This window comes from Solanum pennellii, chromosome 2 (genome assembly GCF_001406875.1).
Source record: "Solanum pennellii chromosome 2, SPENNV200".
NCBI classification, from domain to species: domain Eukaryota; kingdom Viridiplantae; phylum Streptophyta; class Magnoliopsida; order Solanales; family Solanaceae; genus Solanum; species Solanum pennellii.
This window is the reverse complement of record NC_028638.1, coordinates 52118182-52137819: the sequence shown is the minus strand read 5'-3', so window position 1 is coordinate 52137819 and position 19638 is coordinate 52118182. Positions and strand designations below refer to the sequence as shown.

Sequence of the window (19638 nt, the reverse complement as noted above, 5' to 3'; positions counted from 1 at the left end):
TATTAACAACTCATAATTAAATAGTGTACATTACTAGTTTCAAGTTAGTTAGTTGGTTGTATTTCCATTTTATAGTTGTTTGTTGTGATAGTTAGTTATATAACAAACTAGTTAGTTAGTTAGTTATCTACTTTTCCACTTGTTTGATTCACTAATCACATGTATATATGCACCTCATGAATGATGAATGAAGGTAATCAAAACTTTCACATTTCAATCACAAAGTCTTGTATTGTTAGTCTTTGTTCTCACTCTCTCGTTCAGGGAAGTTTACAGGGAAGTTGGCAGCTTCATCAATGGCTGCTTACACTTTAGTTTGAAGGTTTTTACAATAACAAATAGGAAAAGTTATGCGGCTAAGCAAACTTATATTATTTAATTACTCATCATAACTATAGTTTGTTATATTATCTCTGGCGACTAACATTATACATTAATTACGTGGGCTGACTTCGAGTTTGTATAATTAGTCATGTTTGTATATGTATGATTCGTCAGGATATACAAATACATATGTATAATATACAATTTTTAACCTATATACGTATATAATTCACCTCTCTCCCATTCCCTCTCGCTCGCCTCTCTCCACCCTCTCCCAATCTAGATTGTCATTTATACAAATGTATATGTATAATATACAGTTTTATACAATTATATACAGTTATATACAATTATATACATATACAATTCAACTCTCTCCCACTCTCATACCTCTCTCTATCGCCTCTCTCCTTCCTCTCTCGATTTAGCTCTCCTATCTCCTCTCTCTCCAGTCTCTCTCGCCTCTCTCCTCCCTCTCTCAATCTCTCTTGCTATATATACAAATGCATATGTAAAATATATACAACTATCTAACCAATATACATATACAATTCACCTTTCTCCCACTCTTTTCCTCCTCTCTCTCGCCTCTCTTCTCTCTCTCCCAGTCTCGCTCGTCTCTCTCCTCCATATAACATGTAGCTACAAATTGTAATTATCAAACTATAGCTATGAAAAGTAATTAATTATTTTTAGTGACTATATGTAAAAATTTTCAATTTAACGTATATCTATTTAAACTAGAAATTTATAAGGGAAAGCCTGCATAATGCCTGAACGAGTCCCTATATTTATCATTTATGCCTAATAGATTTCAAAGAATATCAATTACATATATTATAAATATGAATTAGTACGTGCGTAGATACATTGAATTCATATTTTTTATTGTTAGTAATTTTCTTAATCTAGTAAACTTAGAAAAAGTATATATTTAAATACCAGATAACTCGTACTATAGCTATCATAATTTTCTAATCTACCCCTAGAGATCTGTTCTCGATATTTTATGCTTATTGTATGAACAATATTTGATTGCACAAATTACATAGTAGTGTCATAAATAGTCATCTCAAATATCATCAGGGTCCTTCAAAATGTAGTGGCATGTATGAGATTGAGGGGTTTATTTAATTTGTGAAGTTTCAATGCATTTTGTATACGTGCAACAGTTAAAACAAAATCCTTGTTTATTTAAAAGATACAAAGTTTTAGGAGAGAGGTACAGATTATTTAATATATTGAAGTTATAAGGAGGACAAAGAATAAAATCTTTAATAAGCTTATGGGGAAAAGGAGCAGGACTATTATATATATTATATTATACATAATACATGGCGGTCGTAATTAAATTGATGAAAGGGTTCACAGATCAAAAACAAACAAATGTTACACATATAACAAGAACACACCATACACAGCACAGCAGGAACTTTATGCTCATCATTATAACCATTTCTTATGTACCTAAAAATGCCGATTGTCGGCTACATTTTCTCAAACCTAGTAAAATCACATAAAATAAAATTGACGCTCACTTATTCATTATCTTCGTACATTTTTATTTGTTCATATTTGAGTTGATGAATCATCTTCTGTAACAACTATAAGGAGTCATTCAGTTGAGAATAAGTTATTCTAAAATTAATTATTTTGATATAAGTTATTTCAAGATTAATTATCTTATTACTATAATATGAATGAAGAGATTTATAATTTCAAAAACAACCTAATACCCTTTCTTCAACCAAACACAAATTAAAATAGTCTCACATTTTATTTTAGATTTATTATGTTTTACACCTCGCATCAAAATTACTTCTAAAATAGAGAAAAAGGATAAATATACCCGTGAACTATCATAAATTCTATTCAAATACCTTTGTTTTACTTTTGGGACATTGGTGCTCCGGCCGTCTAAAAATTAGAGCATATATACCATTTATACTAAAGAATATACACGTGTCATAATCTTATTTACCAACCTGATATTTATTAATATTGAATCGATAAATAAAATTGTATCACATATCCCTATTTTATCTTCCGTTAGAATAAATAGCATATATATTCTAACTTTAGAATGACAATAGCAACAATATTTTAAAAGTATAACGAAAAATATCTTCATACCCGATATTCATGACATATATTTATCCATTTCCCTCTAAAATAAGCAGAGCGAGGAGTAATGTATTTGCCTCTCTCCACTACAATTTATTTTATTTTCATCCAATTTTATTATCTTATCCTATGACGGTGCACTATCAAATTAATTAATTAATTTTCTTACTTTTATAAACTTTTGTGCTTACTGGTATTGTTGGATCCTATTTCAATAAAAAAATTGATGTGTCTATTCATTTGTTTATTCACAAACAAATTGATTTAGTGGGTGGATGAGGTGGGTGTACTAAAAAATTACTGACCCGGAAAAATCATACTATTCATAGTATCTTTTAAGATCCATTTTACCACAATATTAGTTGAAGGTTTTGTTTGATTCATATATGTAATGTGAATGCTTTGGTTTATCAAAAAATATAATTAAGTAATAAATATGTAACATCTCTAACAAATTTTTTAATACTATATCGCACAATTTAATATAGTAATATATCTTAATTATGGGTACAAAAACTTTTAGGTAAGATGGACAACATACTTCAATTAGTAATTTGTCCTATCTATATTTAGTGTATCTAACAATTTTTTAATACTATATCACACAATTTAATATAGTAGTATATCATAATTGTGGGTACAAAAAACTTTTAGGTAAGATGGACAACATACTTCAATTAGTAATTTGTCCTATCTATATTTAGTAATTTGTCCTATCTGTATTTAGGAGGTTATGATGACAAACGTGTGTTAAAGAATGATAACAGTCTAACATTAGTAATTAATGAGATGTTTGGACTCTTTACAAAGTTTGAATAATTTTCTTTCGTTTAAGTTAGCTTTTGGGGTATAAGTTTGTTCTAAAATTTAATTTCACATGAATTCAGAGTAGAATCCATCTCACTACTAATCCAATACTAGGGTCTCCAAAATCAAAATTATGTCCATCTCACTAATAATCTAATATTGGGATCTCCAAAATCAACATTATCCACGCATCAGATATTAAGTATTGAACGTGAGTTGGGGGTTAAAAGAATAATAAAAGTCCTATATTGATTGTTAATAATATTGATACTTATTGTAAGACTTGATTTATAATCTTCTTCCCTTTCTTTGAGCTAGTTTTTAGAATGTGAGTTAAGGCTAAGAACTATTTCACGAAATAGAAATTAAAGGAGTTGGGCATACATATGAAGGGAACAAAGCTTACATGCAAAATGTATAGCCATGCTTTAATTGGCAAACTATATAATCTTAGAATTGGAGAAACAAATTCTTTGAAACTCACTTTAATGTAATTTGATCCAAAACTATACTTGTCAATTTATTTATTTATTGGTTATAAATTTATAGTAATACAAAGAAACTCATGAAATAAGAACACTGTATCATTTTTGCACTAAAATTACAAGACAAGGTAAATTCAATCTAGTTCAAGTACATACATCTAAATATGAGAAGCATGTACTAAACACGAGAAATTCATGAGATGAGAAGATTTGGGAATAAAACTATAACAGTGATGTAGTGAATCTATCTTTTTCACCTTTTTAATTGAAGGGGATCATAATACGTACAATTGATGATTATAAAACGCAAAAAGCAAAAAATACCACTGTTGTGTAACAGTATTAGCAGGTATTTAGCCATAGTTTTCAAATATTTTTCACTTAATTATTTTAAATTTATGGAGTTATGGATGAAAATAGAGTTGATCATATATATGCTTGAATGTACTCAATTATTTTCTTCATCCCATAAAGTTAGTTATCATCTTACTAAAACAGATTCGATAGTTGTCACATATCAGTTATCCACCTTATTAAATCAAAAAAATATTACTTACATTTTTCATATTATCCTTGCAATTAGTTCTTTTTAGAGTGTTCATAAATAGTTTTATAGGATGAATTAATAAAATTATCTGATTCCTTAATATGCATGTAAAAAAAATGATCAATTAATATAGAATTGAGGAAGTAATACATACAACTTCAAAAGTACCTAGAAAGTGAGTTGAAAAATAAAGTATCGCTGATTTTTTAAATTTGAAAAATTAAACATTTTATGGTCAAACGGATCTTGAATAGGTAGCCATGAAATATTAACGTAAATTTCCAAAAACAGGAAAAGTAATTAGGGGTATAAATGACATTATGGGCATTAGAAGAAAAAGTCTCGAGAGAGATCTAAGTTTGCTTTGGGTACAAGGCTACACCACCCTTACAGGAGACAATAAGAGGTTTCAGTTTTTATTCTTTAAGAGGAATAATATTGAGATTCATTTTTTGACCATAAAGTATAAACTCAAAAAACTTTTTTAATGATACAAGTACAGCTTATAAGTTGTATAGATCTATCAATAGTTGCTCTATCTTTAATTTCTCTTTTGAATTTTCTTTTGCTTTACACCATCTATATATGATCTATACATATGTAGAACCTATACTAAACTTACTCTAATTATACACATTGAAAGCTTAAAGAAGAGACTGCATTGAGACTGACGAAATGTGATTCATCCCAGTTGTATCTTTGTGACTTTTGAGGAATCACTTCTTTCTTTCTCTTTTTAAAAAGTGTTTATACTTCATTTGAATTTTGGATTTAAACAAGGCCAATATACAACTATATATGGACAGTGACAATACATATGTTACATCCTACTCTCAATCGATCTTTATGTATAGTATTGAAAACTTTATTAAAAAGACATGTATAGAAGTTGGAATTTCTTATCACATCAATTTAAACTTTATAAGTTTGAACTATGATAGAAGCACCTGTTTGTAATTGGATTTTGAATTTAATATTTATACTAGCGATTTTTTAGTACATAAATGTAGAATTTAGACCAAAGTAAATTAGGACCCGTCCCATACTTAACTTTAACTTTCTATCGAGTTATACACACTTATTCTCTAAACTTTTTATGTTATCAATGTAATTTAAGCAGTGATTTATATTAAGTTAAATCATTGTTTTTAGGGAAAATGACTTAAATATGTCATTAAATTTTCAGAAAAGGCTCATATATACCATCAGTTAAAAGTTTGGCTCATTTATGTTATTACCGTTTAAGAAAAGGTTTATTCATGCCATTATTTTTTAATAGTAGTTTTGTAAAACCATTTTTGACACGTGACCAATTATAATTCGGCCATGTCATCAATTTTTTTGATTAAAAAAATCAATTCAATTTTTATTCAGAATTTTGAATTTTTTATTTAAAAAATTGATGGCGTGGACAATTATATTCAACTTTTTTCAGAATTATGACTTTTAATTTAAAAAATTGATGACCGAATTACAATTGGCCACGTATCAAAAATGATTTTGCAAAAATCAGGGTTAAAAAACATGGCATGGATGAGTCTTTTATTGAACGGTAATGGCATAGATGAGCCAATCTTTTAACTGATGGCATAAATGAGCCTTTTCAGAAAATTCGATGGCGTATTTGAGCTTTTCCCCTTGTTTTTAATTTTCCCCCGCTATATATTAGTTTATAATTTTCTTTTTACACGCATACTAAAAAATCATAAATAAGAAAATAATTTTATTAATTTCTTCCTTAAAAAACTTCTTGAAAATTTACGTAGAACATTTTCAAAAAAGAACTAAAAGCGTAACATAGAAAAATCTTTGATTAATAATTTTTAGTAAGGTGATCAATTAAAATGAAATAATTATTTTTAATAAGATAGTCAGTTAATATGCAACGGAGAGAGTGTTAATTAATGTCCCAGATACTATAGATTGAGACGTTAGTTTAGCAATAATAATAGTGGGGTTGGTTATAGCTAATTTGCATGTGCATGCATTGCATGGAGAGTTGGATAAGTGCATGTAAAGGGCCGCGTGGCACGTGAATTAATGAATAATGATTTAACACTTTATTGGGTTAGTGTATTAAGCAACAAAGTACCATAATAATTAGAGGCAATATATAGAAGTATTTGGAAAATTGGTCCCAAAGTTAGAGTAGGGCCCACAAAATCTAATAATCCACGTAAACAACAACATCATCATCATCATAATAGAGAGTGGTGTATAATTAATGAAGGGAAGCGTGAGTATATTTGTTGGTCATATCCTTAAACGACGTGAACATTTAATGGTGCTTGTTTACATCATTAACCAAATCCTAGAGAGTTCAATTAAAAATTTTAAAAAATTACTACGGTCTCATATTAATTCTTAAGATTACAAGAGTAAAAATTATGTATCTGTATTTATTTATGTTTTTCCAAGAAACGTAAAAATAAAAACAAATATCACATTTATTTATTGGCATTTGAGATGGCTGTTTTCGTGTTTCGTTATTATTCCAATTTTCTCTTGTAGAGCCTGGCATCTGTCACTAGTAATAATCACTATACATTACCTCACCCCTTTCCCTTTGTTAATTTGAAATAAATATATTTATGAATATTATTTGTGAGTTTAATTTGTGTGTAGTTATTTGTTTAAAAATAGTTACATAATAAAGTCTAAAAAAGTGCAAGTTAACTCTATGTAATAACATTAATTTACATATTTAATAAAGAAATAAGTAATTTATTACTATAACAACAAGTTATCTTACATGTTCAATATAATAATTATAATTTATTTACATTTATTTTAGGCTACCAATCAATATTTATTGAATTAAGTTACCTACAATAATCTTTTACCTGAATAATATTTTCTTCTTTAAGTTTATAAAACTTAAATTCATGGTGAGCAAATTTAGTTAGAAATTAGCCAGAATGATCAATTGCTGTCAATTTCTCTGTTCATACCAAACACACGTGTATATATTAAGTGTTAAAGATGCATAATCGAAAGATAACATGTTCTATTTTTAAAATCATATATAATTTTACTTTAAAATTTTTTTTTTATAACGGGAAGTGCTAAATGATAATTTTAAAAAAAACTATATTTTTTTTTATTTTAAAATACACTGATACTTTTTTCCATTTTTTTTTAGTTAAAATATCTAATAGTTAAAAGGGTAAAAATATTTAAAAGGTAAAATTACATAAATAAAATATGATTCTAGCCAAATTTTCTGGCCAAAATTGTTTTTCCTTTAATAAAATTATATGATTCATATGGAAAAGTTAAAAGAATTGTTTTGAATCATAAATTTAGAAATTCTATTTTATTTTCTTAAATTTTATGTCATGGGTTAACACATAAATTGAGAGAGGAAAGATAGTATTTGTAAAAGGCGAAGCCAGAGTTCATCCGAAGCTCCTCCGGTAGAAGACATTATCAGTTTCTCCATCTACTTTTTATTTGTTATGTTGCGCATTTAGAAAGTCAATTTGATTAATTTTAAAAGTTAAATTTGACTATGTTAATGCGACATTTTAAGAAAAAAAAATAGATATTTAAAAACTATATGAAAAGTACAATAAATTGCAATTTTTTACATATCAATATGATGAAAAAATATATCTTAAAATGTTAGTCAAAGTTCTTGCAGTTTGATTAAAAAAATAAAAACCATAACAATTAAAAGTGAACGAAACAAGTACAATATATATCTGATTAAAATTATTTTTTATGTATATACGTAATAAATATTAAATCTTCTTTAATTATTTTGTATTTTTACTTTTTAAAATTTTAAATCTCTTATTAAATTTTTTAGCTCCGTTGTGATTTTTAATTCAGTAGTAGAAGATTTGAGTATATAGAGGGTAATGAAAATTGTGTAAATCGAAGAAACATGGTGGGGTGTGTTGATAGAGCATCTTTTGGAAAGTGGAGGGTCTGGTCTGGTCTCTGGTCTTCCCGTTTGTCGAACTAAGGGTGACACCAATCTCAAGATGATCTGATTCTCTCTCTCTCTCTCTTTCTTTGTTCTTTGGACTTTGAATCTTTTAATCCCAAATCCCATTGATATTCCAGAGGTGTTTTTGTTCTCTTTTGGTTTTGGACCCCATCACATTTCATCATTAGTATATGTGATTCATGGTGGCCCCCTCTTACTTTTTTTCTTCATAATTATTAAACAAAACACACCAAATCTAGCTTCATTTCCCTTTTTCTTTCTTTTCAAACAAATTATTAAAATCCGGAGGGTACTTTTTAGCTACACTAAGTTTGCATCTTTGAGTCAAAGATTTGCTCTCTATGTCATGTTCCAAACATTTGTTGCTTTGATGATTGCAGAGTATCTCATTTTCATGATTCCTATTCCTATTCCTTCTCATCCCTTTTTCTCTTTCTCACTTTTGGTCTACTCCACACTAAATCTTTGCTCCATACTCTATCCGTATTTTGTTTTATTTCGTAACTCGAATTTATAATCTAATAATTATTTATAAGGAGGTGTTTATTACGAAATCGTCCTCTTTAGTTATTTTCTTACATGTATGAAAATTTATCTTTAAATATTTATTTGACTTAGATTTAAATTCAAAATATATGACCAAACGAGATGTCCTGGATCATTTTTATGTGTTATATCCAGATAATTATTATCTTAATAGAAACAAAGTCTAGAAAAATAAATCAATGTTGGAACTTGGATTGAGAAGAATAAGAGTGAAGGGTGGTTGATATAGATAGATAATCATGATGACAAGAAGACCAAGATTACCTAAAACATTCATAAAGTCAGTTCACGTGAATACATGGTAGTACGACCAATTTACTAGTGATGTTGGACAATGCCTAAAACTGCTAGTTGTTATATTCTGCACCTTAAGCTGCTGAAGAGAGGAGTGGTGTATACTCAGTAATTAGCAACTTTTACTCCTCTTCAGTATCATTTTTATCAATCACTTGCAATATTCCTTACTCTAACTTGATGGATTTGACTGCCTATTGCACTAATAAAGTGTGGTCTTTTTTCCTTCATAATTATAAACACCACTACCTTACACTGACCCAACCTAACCAGTAACCTCAAGTCTCATGACACTACAACAAAAATAATTTTTAACGGCAATAAATAGACACATGAATAAAGTGTTAAAGTCTTTATCGATATTAGTTAAATATCATTAGACCACTAAAAATATATATTTAACGGCAATTGTTAATTAATTGCCGCTAAAGATCATTTTTAACATAGTGTGACTTAAATCTGGTACAGAGATTGAAGATTTGTTCATGTAAGAGAGATTATTTTTACTATTTTACTTCATTTAGTACATATATAATTTTTTTACCATAAATGTTAATTTACTTTAAAAGTGTTTTAAAACAATTACATTAATGACAAAATAGGAAAAATAATAGTTTTTCGATCTCATTTACGAGTTTAAATAAGGAATAAAAACTTTTAATACTTGTAGAATGTTATTACAAATCATTATATTAAAAAAAATATATTATTTCTTTTTTAGATTGACTAAAAAAAAATAAGTTATATAAAATAAAACAAGAAAAATAATCAATTTGTTATAAACTTGAAAAATGACCAATAATTTAATTGGGAAAAAAAATAAAGTAATTTCCAGTATGATTGGGGTGGCAGGGAGAGTGCAGAAAGGTGGGGGTGGTGAGAGCTTAAGTATTGGGTGTTGAGTTGAGAGTTGAGACAGGTCGCCTCGTGATCGGAGAAGGCAGATCTATAGAAGACTGTTCCCCCTTGTCACGTGGGTTTTCTTTTGACTAACAATAATGAGTTATGACCCATTTATTTCTTAGCCATAGACATAAAATTACAAAAAATTGTAACGTAACACATGAGAACTAGCAGTATAACTCATGTATTACTATATATAGTGACCACTTGGCATTTGCTTAGCCTATCAATACTATACAGTCTCTCATGTAACACATGATCATATGGTCCCTACCCCTCTCTGTAATTTTTTCTGCAAACAAAGAATCCAAAAAAACGTTTGACGACCCTGCACCTGCTGACTGGTATTTCAACATTTTATCAACTTATATAAATCAGCTAACAGACAATACTACTAAACCCAAAGCTCTCTCTCTTACTTAATTCAATTCAAACCTTGTATTATTACTTACATTTCCCTTATAACTATTCCCTCTTTCTCTATAAACTCGTTGTTAATTTGAAGAAGTCGAAAAAAATGATGCATCGTTGTAGTGGGAGTATGGTTGGTCCATGTTCATGCGGTCTTTTTCATAACCAAAGTGGAAGTAGTGCTACTACTACTACTTCATCTGCATTCTCAATGCTCTTCTCCCATGAATATTCAGAAAACATGTACTCTTCGTCTTCCAATGTTGATTGTACTCTTTCCTTAGGAACTCCTTCTACTCGCCTTATCAATGAAGACAATCATGAAAAGAGATCCTCAGTTTACTCTAATCATGAACGTCTTCGCTCTTCTTTCTGGGATATACTTCATCCCAAACAACATGTTACTACTCCTCAATACAAGTCCACTCGTGGTGCCAACAACAACTCTACTACTACTGATCCACTTGTCGCTCGCCGCTGTGCTAACTGTGACACCACTTCTACACCTCTATGGAGAAATGGACCTAGAGGACCTAAGGTATATGTAATTCATTTTTAATTTATTTATTTACATTTTACAATCATGAACAAGTAAGATTATTATTATTTTTGCAGTCACTTTGCAATGCGTGTGGAATTCGTTTTAAGAAAGAAGAGAGAAGAGCGAGTGCAGCAGCAGCGACGGCTAATGGTGGAGGAGGAGCGGAAACGACGACGCATCAACACTGGGTTCATCATCATCACCATTCACAGCCAACAAAAATGGCTTGTTTCTCTTCAGCTAGTTATGGAAATGAGTTCAGGTTCATTGAGGATAATGAGCATCACCGTGACTCCGATGCTGCCGCCACCGCCACCGCCATTCCATTCTTTCCTTGGCGTCTCAATGTTGCTGATAGGCCTAGCCTTGTTCATGACTTTACTAGATGATTTTTATTTTTTTTTTATAATCAAAAGTAGGATCAAGGTTTAATCATTATATAATCTCAAGAGGAGAAGAAATTAAAACGGGAGATGAAACTATTTGATGACGTGTCATGATGATGGTGGGCTATGGTTGAAGAAATTCTTTTATCTTTTTATGGTCCAAAGTCTTTCCTATAGAGATGGAGTGAAAATGAGTTAATTCTATGTTTTTATGTTTCTTGGCTTTTTTCCATCCTTTTGGGTACTAGTTGTTATATACATTACTCCTAGTATCTTTAACTTTTCACTTTGATGATGATCAATCATATATATATATATGTTACTTTTGAGACTCCTATCACTTTTTCTCTGTTGGTCCATATAATTTACACCTTCTTGAATATGATGATCCACCAACACTGCTCTCTTTATAAACTGAAAGTTTTCTACTGTTTATGCTGCCGGCAAATTCTGAAACACTCTCTTTTTAGCTTTCTGCGTGTCACTAGAATTATTGCTACACTATTGCTGCATGCCTGCATTTCTGAATTAGTAACCGTGGCAGAGTCAAAATTTTTGTTAAGAAATTCAAGACAAAGTAAACACACATAGAAGATAAAAAAGATTTGACATTTATTATATATAGTAACAAGCCACCATATGGCGAAAATACATTTACATAAACATTTATTATATATAACATAAAAAAAATAAAATTTAACCTTAGTTATATAGTGCAAATCTTACACTCTGCACCTTGTTCCGCCCCTAAAATTTATTAATTAGTACGAGTAGTTCGTTTCATTTCATTTCATTCTGGGCCTCAACTGAAATATTAGTTTCAATCAGTGTTTGAGTTAACTATGACTGAGCTGATTATTTTGGTAACAATTACTCTTTATGTTTTAATTTATGTGTACAAACTTTTTTTTTGATCTGTCTTGAAAAAAATGTTACCTTCCAATAATTGGAAACATTTTAATTTTAAATTCTATTTTATAGTTAACGAAATGATTTATAATCATACAAATTGAATCAAATCAGTTGGTATCACATAAATTGAAACAAAAACTTTTTTTTTTTTGGTCTTTTCGTTTGGAGTGCAACAGGACAGAACACTGAGTACAGCATGGTCCTGAAGAACATGAAAATGAAATTGCAGTGTTTAGCTGTAACAGAAAACTAAAGGGCTCTCTGTATGTATGCATTGCAAGATGTGATGTTCCATTTTGGCTCTTTCGGGTGCCTGAAATACGTTAATTATGGCTTTTAATTTGTGCCTCAATTTATCTAGGCATGACAAAAAATTATAATTAAAAAAAAGATAGAGATATTTATGTGGTATAAATTGAAACAAGAGAAATTTCAATTCACTATTGGGTCTTCAAGATTCGGTTGAAGATAAGTTTACCATGTGAAAGACATATACAAAGTGAAGGACAAATCTGGAAAAATTTAGGTGTAGTGGCTAGTTATTGGACTGCCTATTTACCGCCATTTAAAATATAAATTAGAAATAACCATATTTAAGGAACATCCATCACATAAATCATCGATATTACGAAACTTTTTCATTTTTGGACAAGTTTAAACCGTCAATTTAAAACCCCAACATTATTTATTGGAGTTCGCTCATTGTGCTCTGCTAAACTTCTCTGGCAACTCCTTTTCAGCTTTCATCAAACTCTTGAGTGGCAGTATAAGATTTTTTTCTAAAAAAATATTTAAAAGTAATAAGTCAATAAAATTTAATATTTATTACATATATAAATTAAAACAAACAATTTTAATTTTATATATACGACATAATTTCCCAAGAGAATCCAAATGAACTTCCTCTACCACGATTTTCAAGTAATGAAATTTGCACATTATCATATGAGACAAATGAAACGTCATGTAAAGAGGTCAACTTTTTCGTTTTTCTGTGTCCATGGCTACTCTACTTCATTTATTCCTTTCTGTTAATTGCCAGAATATGGTATTTTAATCATATGGAAAGCTATTGGATAGCAAATAAATATATTATACTATGATTGGACACAAACATATTTTGATTGAAAATGACGGAATAATATTCTAGTATCAGTTGAAATGAAGGTTGGGCTTCTAGTGTTGATCCATTTAAATAGCCCACGGAGCAGATGAAATGAACTGGCCATTATACTACTGAAGCCCATAACTCTGGCATGGACAAGGAAATTGCTTCCATGATAGTTAACTATAAATATTCATAATCATTATAACCTTTTTTTTTTTTTAAGTTAAGGTTCTTTATTCGAAAACAATCTCTCCATTTCAGTAAAATACACTACCCATATTTGAAATCACCCACAAACTTAAATCAAAGTTCGAGTCACCTAAAATAAAACAAGTCAGTAAAAATGTTATTTAATATTGATTGTGAAGCTAGCTAGGTAGACAGAAAAGTCGTAATGCACAATACATTAATGTGTATACACATCTCTCGTATAGTCACTCTGCTTTAATTATTGGCTTACCCCAAAAAAAAAGTCTACACAAATGAAAGAGATCGGTGCAATGTGGGTCGGAAGTAGGCAGTGTGGTTGATCAAAATTTAAACAAACTTTGTATTTTATAGGAAGACAAATGATAATCAGCATTCAATTAATAATAAATTGTTCAACAGTAAACTGACCCCATCAAGGCCATAAAATATGTAAAATGACGTGCAAGAAATCCCCAATTAATTAATCAAAACTATTTGTACCGTAAAAAAATGTTCCTCAATTTTTCTCTAATTAGATTCTGTCAAATAGACTAAAAAGTGATAATTTTCTTGCAGCGTTTATTTTATGGATTTACTATATGTTTTACACATAATCGTCAGTGTAAATTAAACATTTTTTTACTATCGTTATATGAAGTTTATTCAACGGATATAATCTTGAAACAGAGATATACTAATATATATTATTATTATTACTATTATATGTATTGGTAGGAGGTGTGCAAAAAGTTGGTTGAAGTGTACAAGGATTAAATCTCTGACAGTTTTCTCCAACAAAATTCAGCTTCACTTTCTCTCCGCGAATGATCATAATTAATACTTGAATTAGAAGTCTCTTTCAATATCTATATGTCCCATTCAATCAACATATACATGTCCCATTCAACTAAACCTACGCATATAGATTTATGCGTATAAAGACATAACATACAAACATGTTCTTTAATTTGGTCTTAGCTGATAACATCTATGCCCTTCAACATACTCAATATATATCTAAATTATTTAAAATTAAGTGAGTAGACACATACATCCTACGAATGGTAGGCCTTTTAATTGACTCAAAAAAATGAGACAAAGTACGTACCATCGGCAAATTGCGTAAGTTCCATGATTACTGTGCCGTAACAATAATATTTTTCTTATGTCCAATTGGTAGATATAATTTTTAAAAAAGTATATGAAGACGTATTAGAGGTTTGATGATAAGTCGTTCCTCTATCACTCTTAACCAGCTCAGCAAAAATTATGTGAACTTGAATTGGATGTTAGACCACAATGCAGTAGCATGTAGATAAAGACTTGATAGTCATATATAGCTAGATTTGAAGAAGAGAACATATCTAATTTAGTGGTAAGTATTAGGAGTAATTTGATAAACTCTAAGGTAGATTCAAGTTCTATCAAGAAGTAGTTCACCTCATTTCAATGCTAAGATAAATTTGTTAGCTAAAATGAATGGGACTTGTTGAATAATATAATTGAAGTCAGAAGGCCCTCTTCATTGAACTACCTATGTACTATATATAGTTGTCACTCGTCAATATCATAATTTTTTGTTCTAATTAAACGTGAATTGCGGCCACAGCATTATTTCAACTTGCAACATACAATTCATCATAATTAAATGCTATCATAGCAAGACAGATAGGCAATATTCACGGGGTGCAACCAACAAAACTTACGGTGAAGTGATAAGTACTTCATTATCTTTAAACATAAGTTTTGAGTTTGAGAGTAAACCAACAAGCTCTGCATTATGACATCATCTTTATTATGGAGTTTTTTACTTGAACTTAAAATACGAATACTAAATATCAAAAACAAAAAAAAGTCCAATACAAGAAATACGATCATTGTTGGAAATTCATTTGGTCACCACACTACAACAAAAATAATTTTTAGCGTTATTAAGTATTAACATTAATAAAGAATGCTAAAGTCTTTGTCAGCATTAGTTCTAATGATATGGACCATGTTGCGACTCACTTATTATATTCTAAAATGCTTGTTAATAAAAATAAAAATGAATTTTGGGTCTAATTCTAATTCTAGAGGTGATGATTGTTTGACTCATACTAAAGAAACTTTTCACACTCGGGCGGAGCTAGTTGTGGTCCTCTGTTTCTTTTTTTCTTTCTTGTTTTGGTTTGTGGGGCTTGGGGTTGTTTAGTCGTTTGCTGTATAAGAAGATGATACGAGTACGTCAACTACTTCACAGAGATACACTTAGGAATAGAATTATTCTAGAAGTAGATGCAACTATATATACCAACTGCATCATCTTTGGTCATTGAATTTTTGTATAATATAAGCTTTGTTACATTTAATGACGAATAACAGATAACAACTCAACACCTAACCTTACTTTAAAAATCCCCTTCCTCTCATCTCTTCTATCCTTAATTCCTCCGTACACAAGAAACATTTTTCTTCAAAAAAAAAAATAAAAAAGAAATGGTGAACTTGGTTGAAGCACAAAAACCATTGTTACATGGCCTAATGAAATTAGCTGGAATCAGACCTCATAGTATAGAGATAGAACCAGGCACAATTATGAATTTTTGGGTTCCTTCTGAAACCATAATTCAAAAAACGAAGAAAAACAAAAAAATCACAACCACTACTCCTCTCTCCAACAATCAATGTGCTATTTCCCCTGATTCCACCACCGAACCCGACCCGAACAAACCCGTGGTCGTACTAATCCACGGCTTTGCCGGCGAAGGAATAGTGACGTGGCAATTTCAAATCGGTGCATTAACTAAAAAATACTCTGTTTATGTACCGGACCTACTTTTCTTCGGCGGATCAGTTACGGATAGATCCGATAGGTCGCCGGGTTTTCAAGCAGAGTGTTTGGGTAAAGGGCTGAGGAAATTAGGCGTGGAAAAATGCGTAGTGGTTGGATTTAGTTATGGAGGAATGGTGGCGTTTAAGATGGCGGAAATGTTTCCAGATTTAGTTGAGGCGTTGGTGGTGTCTGGATCGATATTAGCGATGACTGATTCGATTAGCACTACCACGCTCAATGGTTTGGGATTTTCATCTTCTTCGGAGCTGCTGCTGCCTACCTCTGTTAAGGGTCTTAAGGCCCTGCTAAAAGTGGCTGCTTATAAGAAGCTTTGGTTCCCTGATCGTCTTCATAGAGATTTTCTTGAGGTTAGTTCATTTTTCTTTTATTTGCATGAAACTCTCTCTGTTTCACATGGATCGATCATGAGAATCAAAATATTTAGTTTTTTCATGTAAATTCGGACGTGAATTCTTCATGTGTATCGATGTATAAACTATAAATTTGTAATTTAATTACACTAGTTAGTTGGTTGTCACAGTATAGTATATAATTACGTGTGGCTTTGATGCTCTCCACTGAGGAATCAGTTAACGGCAACTAAAATGTTCATACTTTGAAAGTTTGGTAGAGGCGACACTATATACAACAGTCTTTAACTATTTTTCTTTGCCAACAAAAGATAAAAAAGGGAAAATAAGAGAGGAGACAATTGAAAACATTAATAAGTTGAAGAAATTATGGCATACATTTTCCTACAAGGCCATAACTTGAAGATTTGCAACATTTTACACATTTGTCAACAAAGAAGGAAAAAAAAAGGGGGCACCACGTAGACTTGCATAATTTGTGAGTTCATTATTACACATGGCATCCAGCCATATGTTATTGACATCACTGCCAGTTTGCTCAACCAACTAGACCTAACTGCTTTTACCGTTTTACGATCAACTATCTTCTTCTTTTTTAACTATTATTTTTATCGTCATATCAAAATTGCTGATATTAAAAAAAAAAAATTCACATAAATATATGCCAATGACTTGAATAAACCAAGTGACTAAAAAGCCTATTTCAGTCACTTCGTCAATTTCAAACCCGTTAGTGCAAGACAAATAAAATTCCAAGTCTCTTAACCAAATTCTTGAATGTCTCTCATGTTTCTTTCGTTAATATTAAAAGAGTAAGTTCATAACTTTGGTGAGATAAAATTAATAATCTTGGAGAGGAATTTTTGTATTTATAGACGAGAGAGTGTTGCTCGAATGGTAAGCACTTCTCACTTTCAACCTGAAGCTTGCGAGTTCGAGTCACCAAAAAAGGTGGGAGCTCCTAGGAAGGGGGTAAAAAAAGAAAGGAATTTTTGTATTTATACAAATACAAGTATGCAACAACATTGATGTCATCGTTGTGATTCATATCTAAAATGTCCCTCACTTGACGATATGTCAGGTAATGTTCACCAACAGAAAGGAAAGAGGAGAGCTGCTAGAAGGGTTGGTGGTGAGCAACAAAGACACAAGTATTCCAAATTTTCCACAGGTAATTGGAATTTCATGAGTTCTACTCTTCAACATTTCACACAAAATACTAGAAAACATAGCCATTTTTCCAACTTCTTTTTTTGGCAGAGAATACATCTCCTCTGGGGTGAGAATGATCAAATTTTCAATTTGGAGCTTGCTCAGAACATGAAACAGTAAGTTTTCAGGCTTATATTATATACTCAAACAAACATATGAGCTCCAGGAGTAGTATACAAGATCTCACATTAGAAACTTTTTAACATAGAAGTTATAGTAATAAGTAGTTCAATAATGCACCATTTTGATATATGGCCCATGTATATAATTCAAACTACTACAACAACAATAATTTAGTACAAGTGCCACAGAGAATTTGAATAAACCTGATTGTTTTGCTTTACTTGATGCCAGTCAACTGGGTGAGAAGACTACATTTCATGGCATAGACAAGGCAGGGCATCTGGTTCACCTAGAACGACCTTGCGTTTATAACAAGTGTCTCAAGCAGTTCCTTACATCCCTGCATGCAGAAAAAGCCCAAAAGTGAAGGACACTACTGCAAAGTTCACTATTGTAATATCATGTAACTTTTTGTCAATGAAAAGGAAAACAACTATGTGCTTCCTCTGTAATATTAGTTACTATGTAATTTGGGTTCAGAATTTGAAATTATCATCTTAAACAAATATATACAAACATATATTGCAAATTGCAGATGTTAGCTCCACAAGCACTAGCAGTACACGAGAAGAACTTCTTGGACAATATATAGCGGTACATGGTGAAGTGGAAAAAAACAACTTTTCAGTCAGGCTGGAATTGCATCACTTGTTCCATATACTCGTCTTACTCAATTTTATTTTGTATCATCTGAAGGACTGCTGAATTTCTTCCAGTGTTTTTCCTTTGGTTTCTGGAACCCAAAGCTTCACAAAAACCACCGTAAAAGCTGATACCAGTGCATAGATAGCGAATGTTCCTGCCAAATTTACAGTCTTTAGAGTCACTCCAAGCATGGTGCGAATACCAATAGAGAAACGGAGAGAGAGAGAGAGAGAGAGAAACCTCCTTTACTCCAAGTTAAAAGCAAATTTGCTGTCATTGTAACAATCCATGCTGAAAACCAATTGGCCAAAGTTGCAACACTGCCACCCAGACTTTTGATGCTTACAGGCAGAATCTGCACAACCAATTAAAAACTTGATGTCTCAAGAGATGAAAAACAGATCATTCTTCCTATTGTCGTGCAATAGGACTATTTATTAGAGCAGTGAGGCTCTTGAATCCCAAAAAATAAAGAGAATCGTAAAACCTATGCTAGTGTCCTTGAATAACATCTCAAGTTCAGTAAGAATATTTTCTAGGAAGAAAGTTTGAACCAAAAATCTGTCCTGGCAGTTACTTAATATGTTAAAGAAACCTGCAATAATGCTTGATCTTCCTTTAAAACTAATATTATCTCCTTTAACGGGGTGATCTGTATGTTAGTTTTCCTCAAATTTCTCAACCACATTCTCCGGAAAATGTTACAAGTTTCATCTATGCTCTATTTTTAATTATGTTTAGGAAAATATATTTTTCCTGGTCTCCTGAACTATAGATTAGCTTTGTTATACCTCAGACATTATGATCCAAGGTATGGATCCCAATCCAACACCAAATGCCATCACCAAGGCCTGTAAAAATTAATACGTAAAGGGTCTCAGATATGCTAGAATGCAACAATGGAACAGAGATGAGAGCAGGGTGGGGGGGGGGGGGGGGG

General features: G+C 30.9%; 4 protein-coding genes across 4 annotated transcripts in view; 3 read left to right on the top strand and 1 right to left on the bottom strand.

Annotated features, from left to right (window-relative positions):
• The window catches only part of LOC107010143, a 2619-nt gene extending 2299 nt beyond the window's left edge, over positions 1-320 (top strand). The window contains exon 3 of the mRNA XM_015209394.1: positions 265-320. Coding sequence (XP_015064880.1) covers positions 265-320 — 56 coding nt within the window. The remainder of the gene's footprint in view (positions 1-264) is intronic.
• A 9912-nt stretch (positions 321-10232) lies between these two features.
• On the top strand, positions 10233-11660 carry LOC107010513 (GATA transcription factor 19-like). The gene is made up of 2 exons (XM_015209802.2): positions 10233-10934; positions 11012-11660. The coding sequence occupies exons 1-2, from the start codon at positions 10503-10505 to the stop codon at positions 11324-11326; spliced, it is 747 nt and encodes a 248-aa protein (XP_015065288.1). The 5' UTR covers positions 10233-10502; the 3' UTR covers positions 11327-11660.
• A 4182-nt stretch (positions 11661-15842) lies between these two features.
• LOC107009285 (epoxide hydrolase 4) lies at positions 15843-18582 on the top strand. Its single transcript, XM_015208597.2, has 4 exons — positions 15843-16715; positions 17800-17889; positions 17979-18046; positions 18285-18582. The coding sequence occupies exons 1-4, from the start codon at positions 16011-16013 to the stop codon at positions 18418-18420; spliced, it is 999 nt and encodes a 332-aa protein (XP_015064083.1). The 5' UTR covers positions 15843-16010; the 3' UTR covers positions 18421-18582.
• Positions 18040-19638, bottom strand: part of LOC107009284 (sugar transporter ERD6-like 6) — a 6809-nt gene continuing 5210 nt past the window's right edge. Inside the window, exons 16-19 of the mRNA XM_015208596.2 lie at positions 19490-19549; positions 18939-19053; positions 18724-18852; positions 18040-18393 (exon numbers count right to left, since the gene is read on the bottom strand). Coding sequence (XP_015064082.1) covers positions 18740-18852; positions 18939-19053; positions 19490-19549 — 288 coding nt within the window. The 3' untranslated portion in view covers positions 18040-18393; positions 18724-18739. The remainder of the gene's footprint in view (positions 18394-18723; positions 18853-18938; positions 19054-19489; positions 19550-19638) is intronic.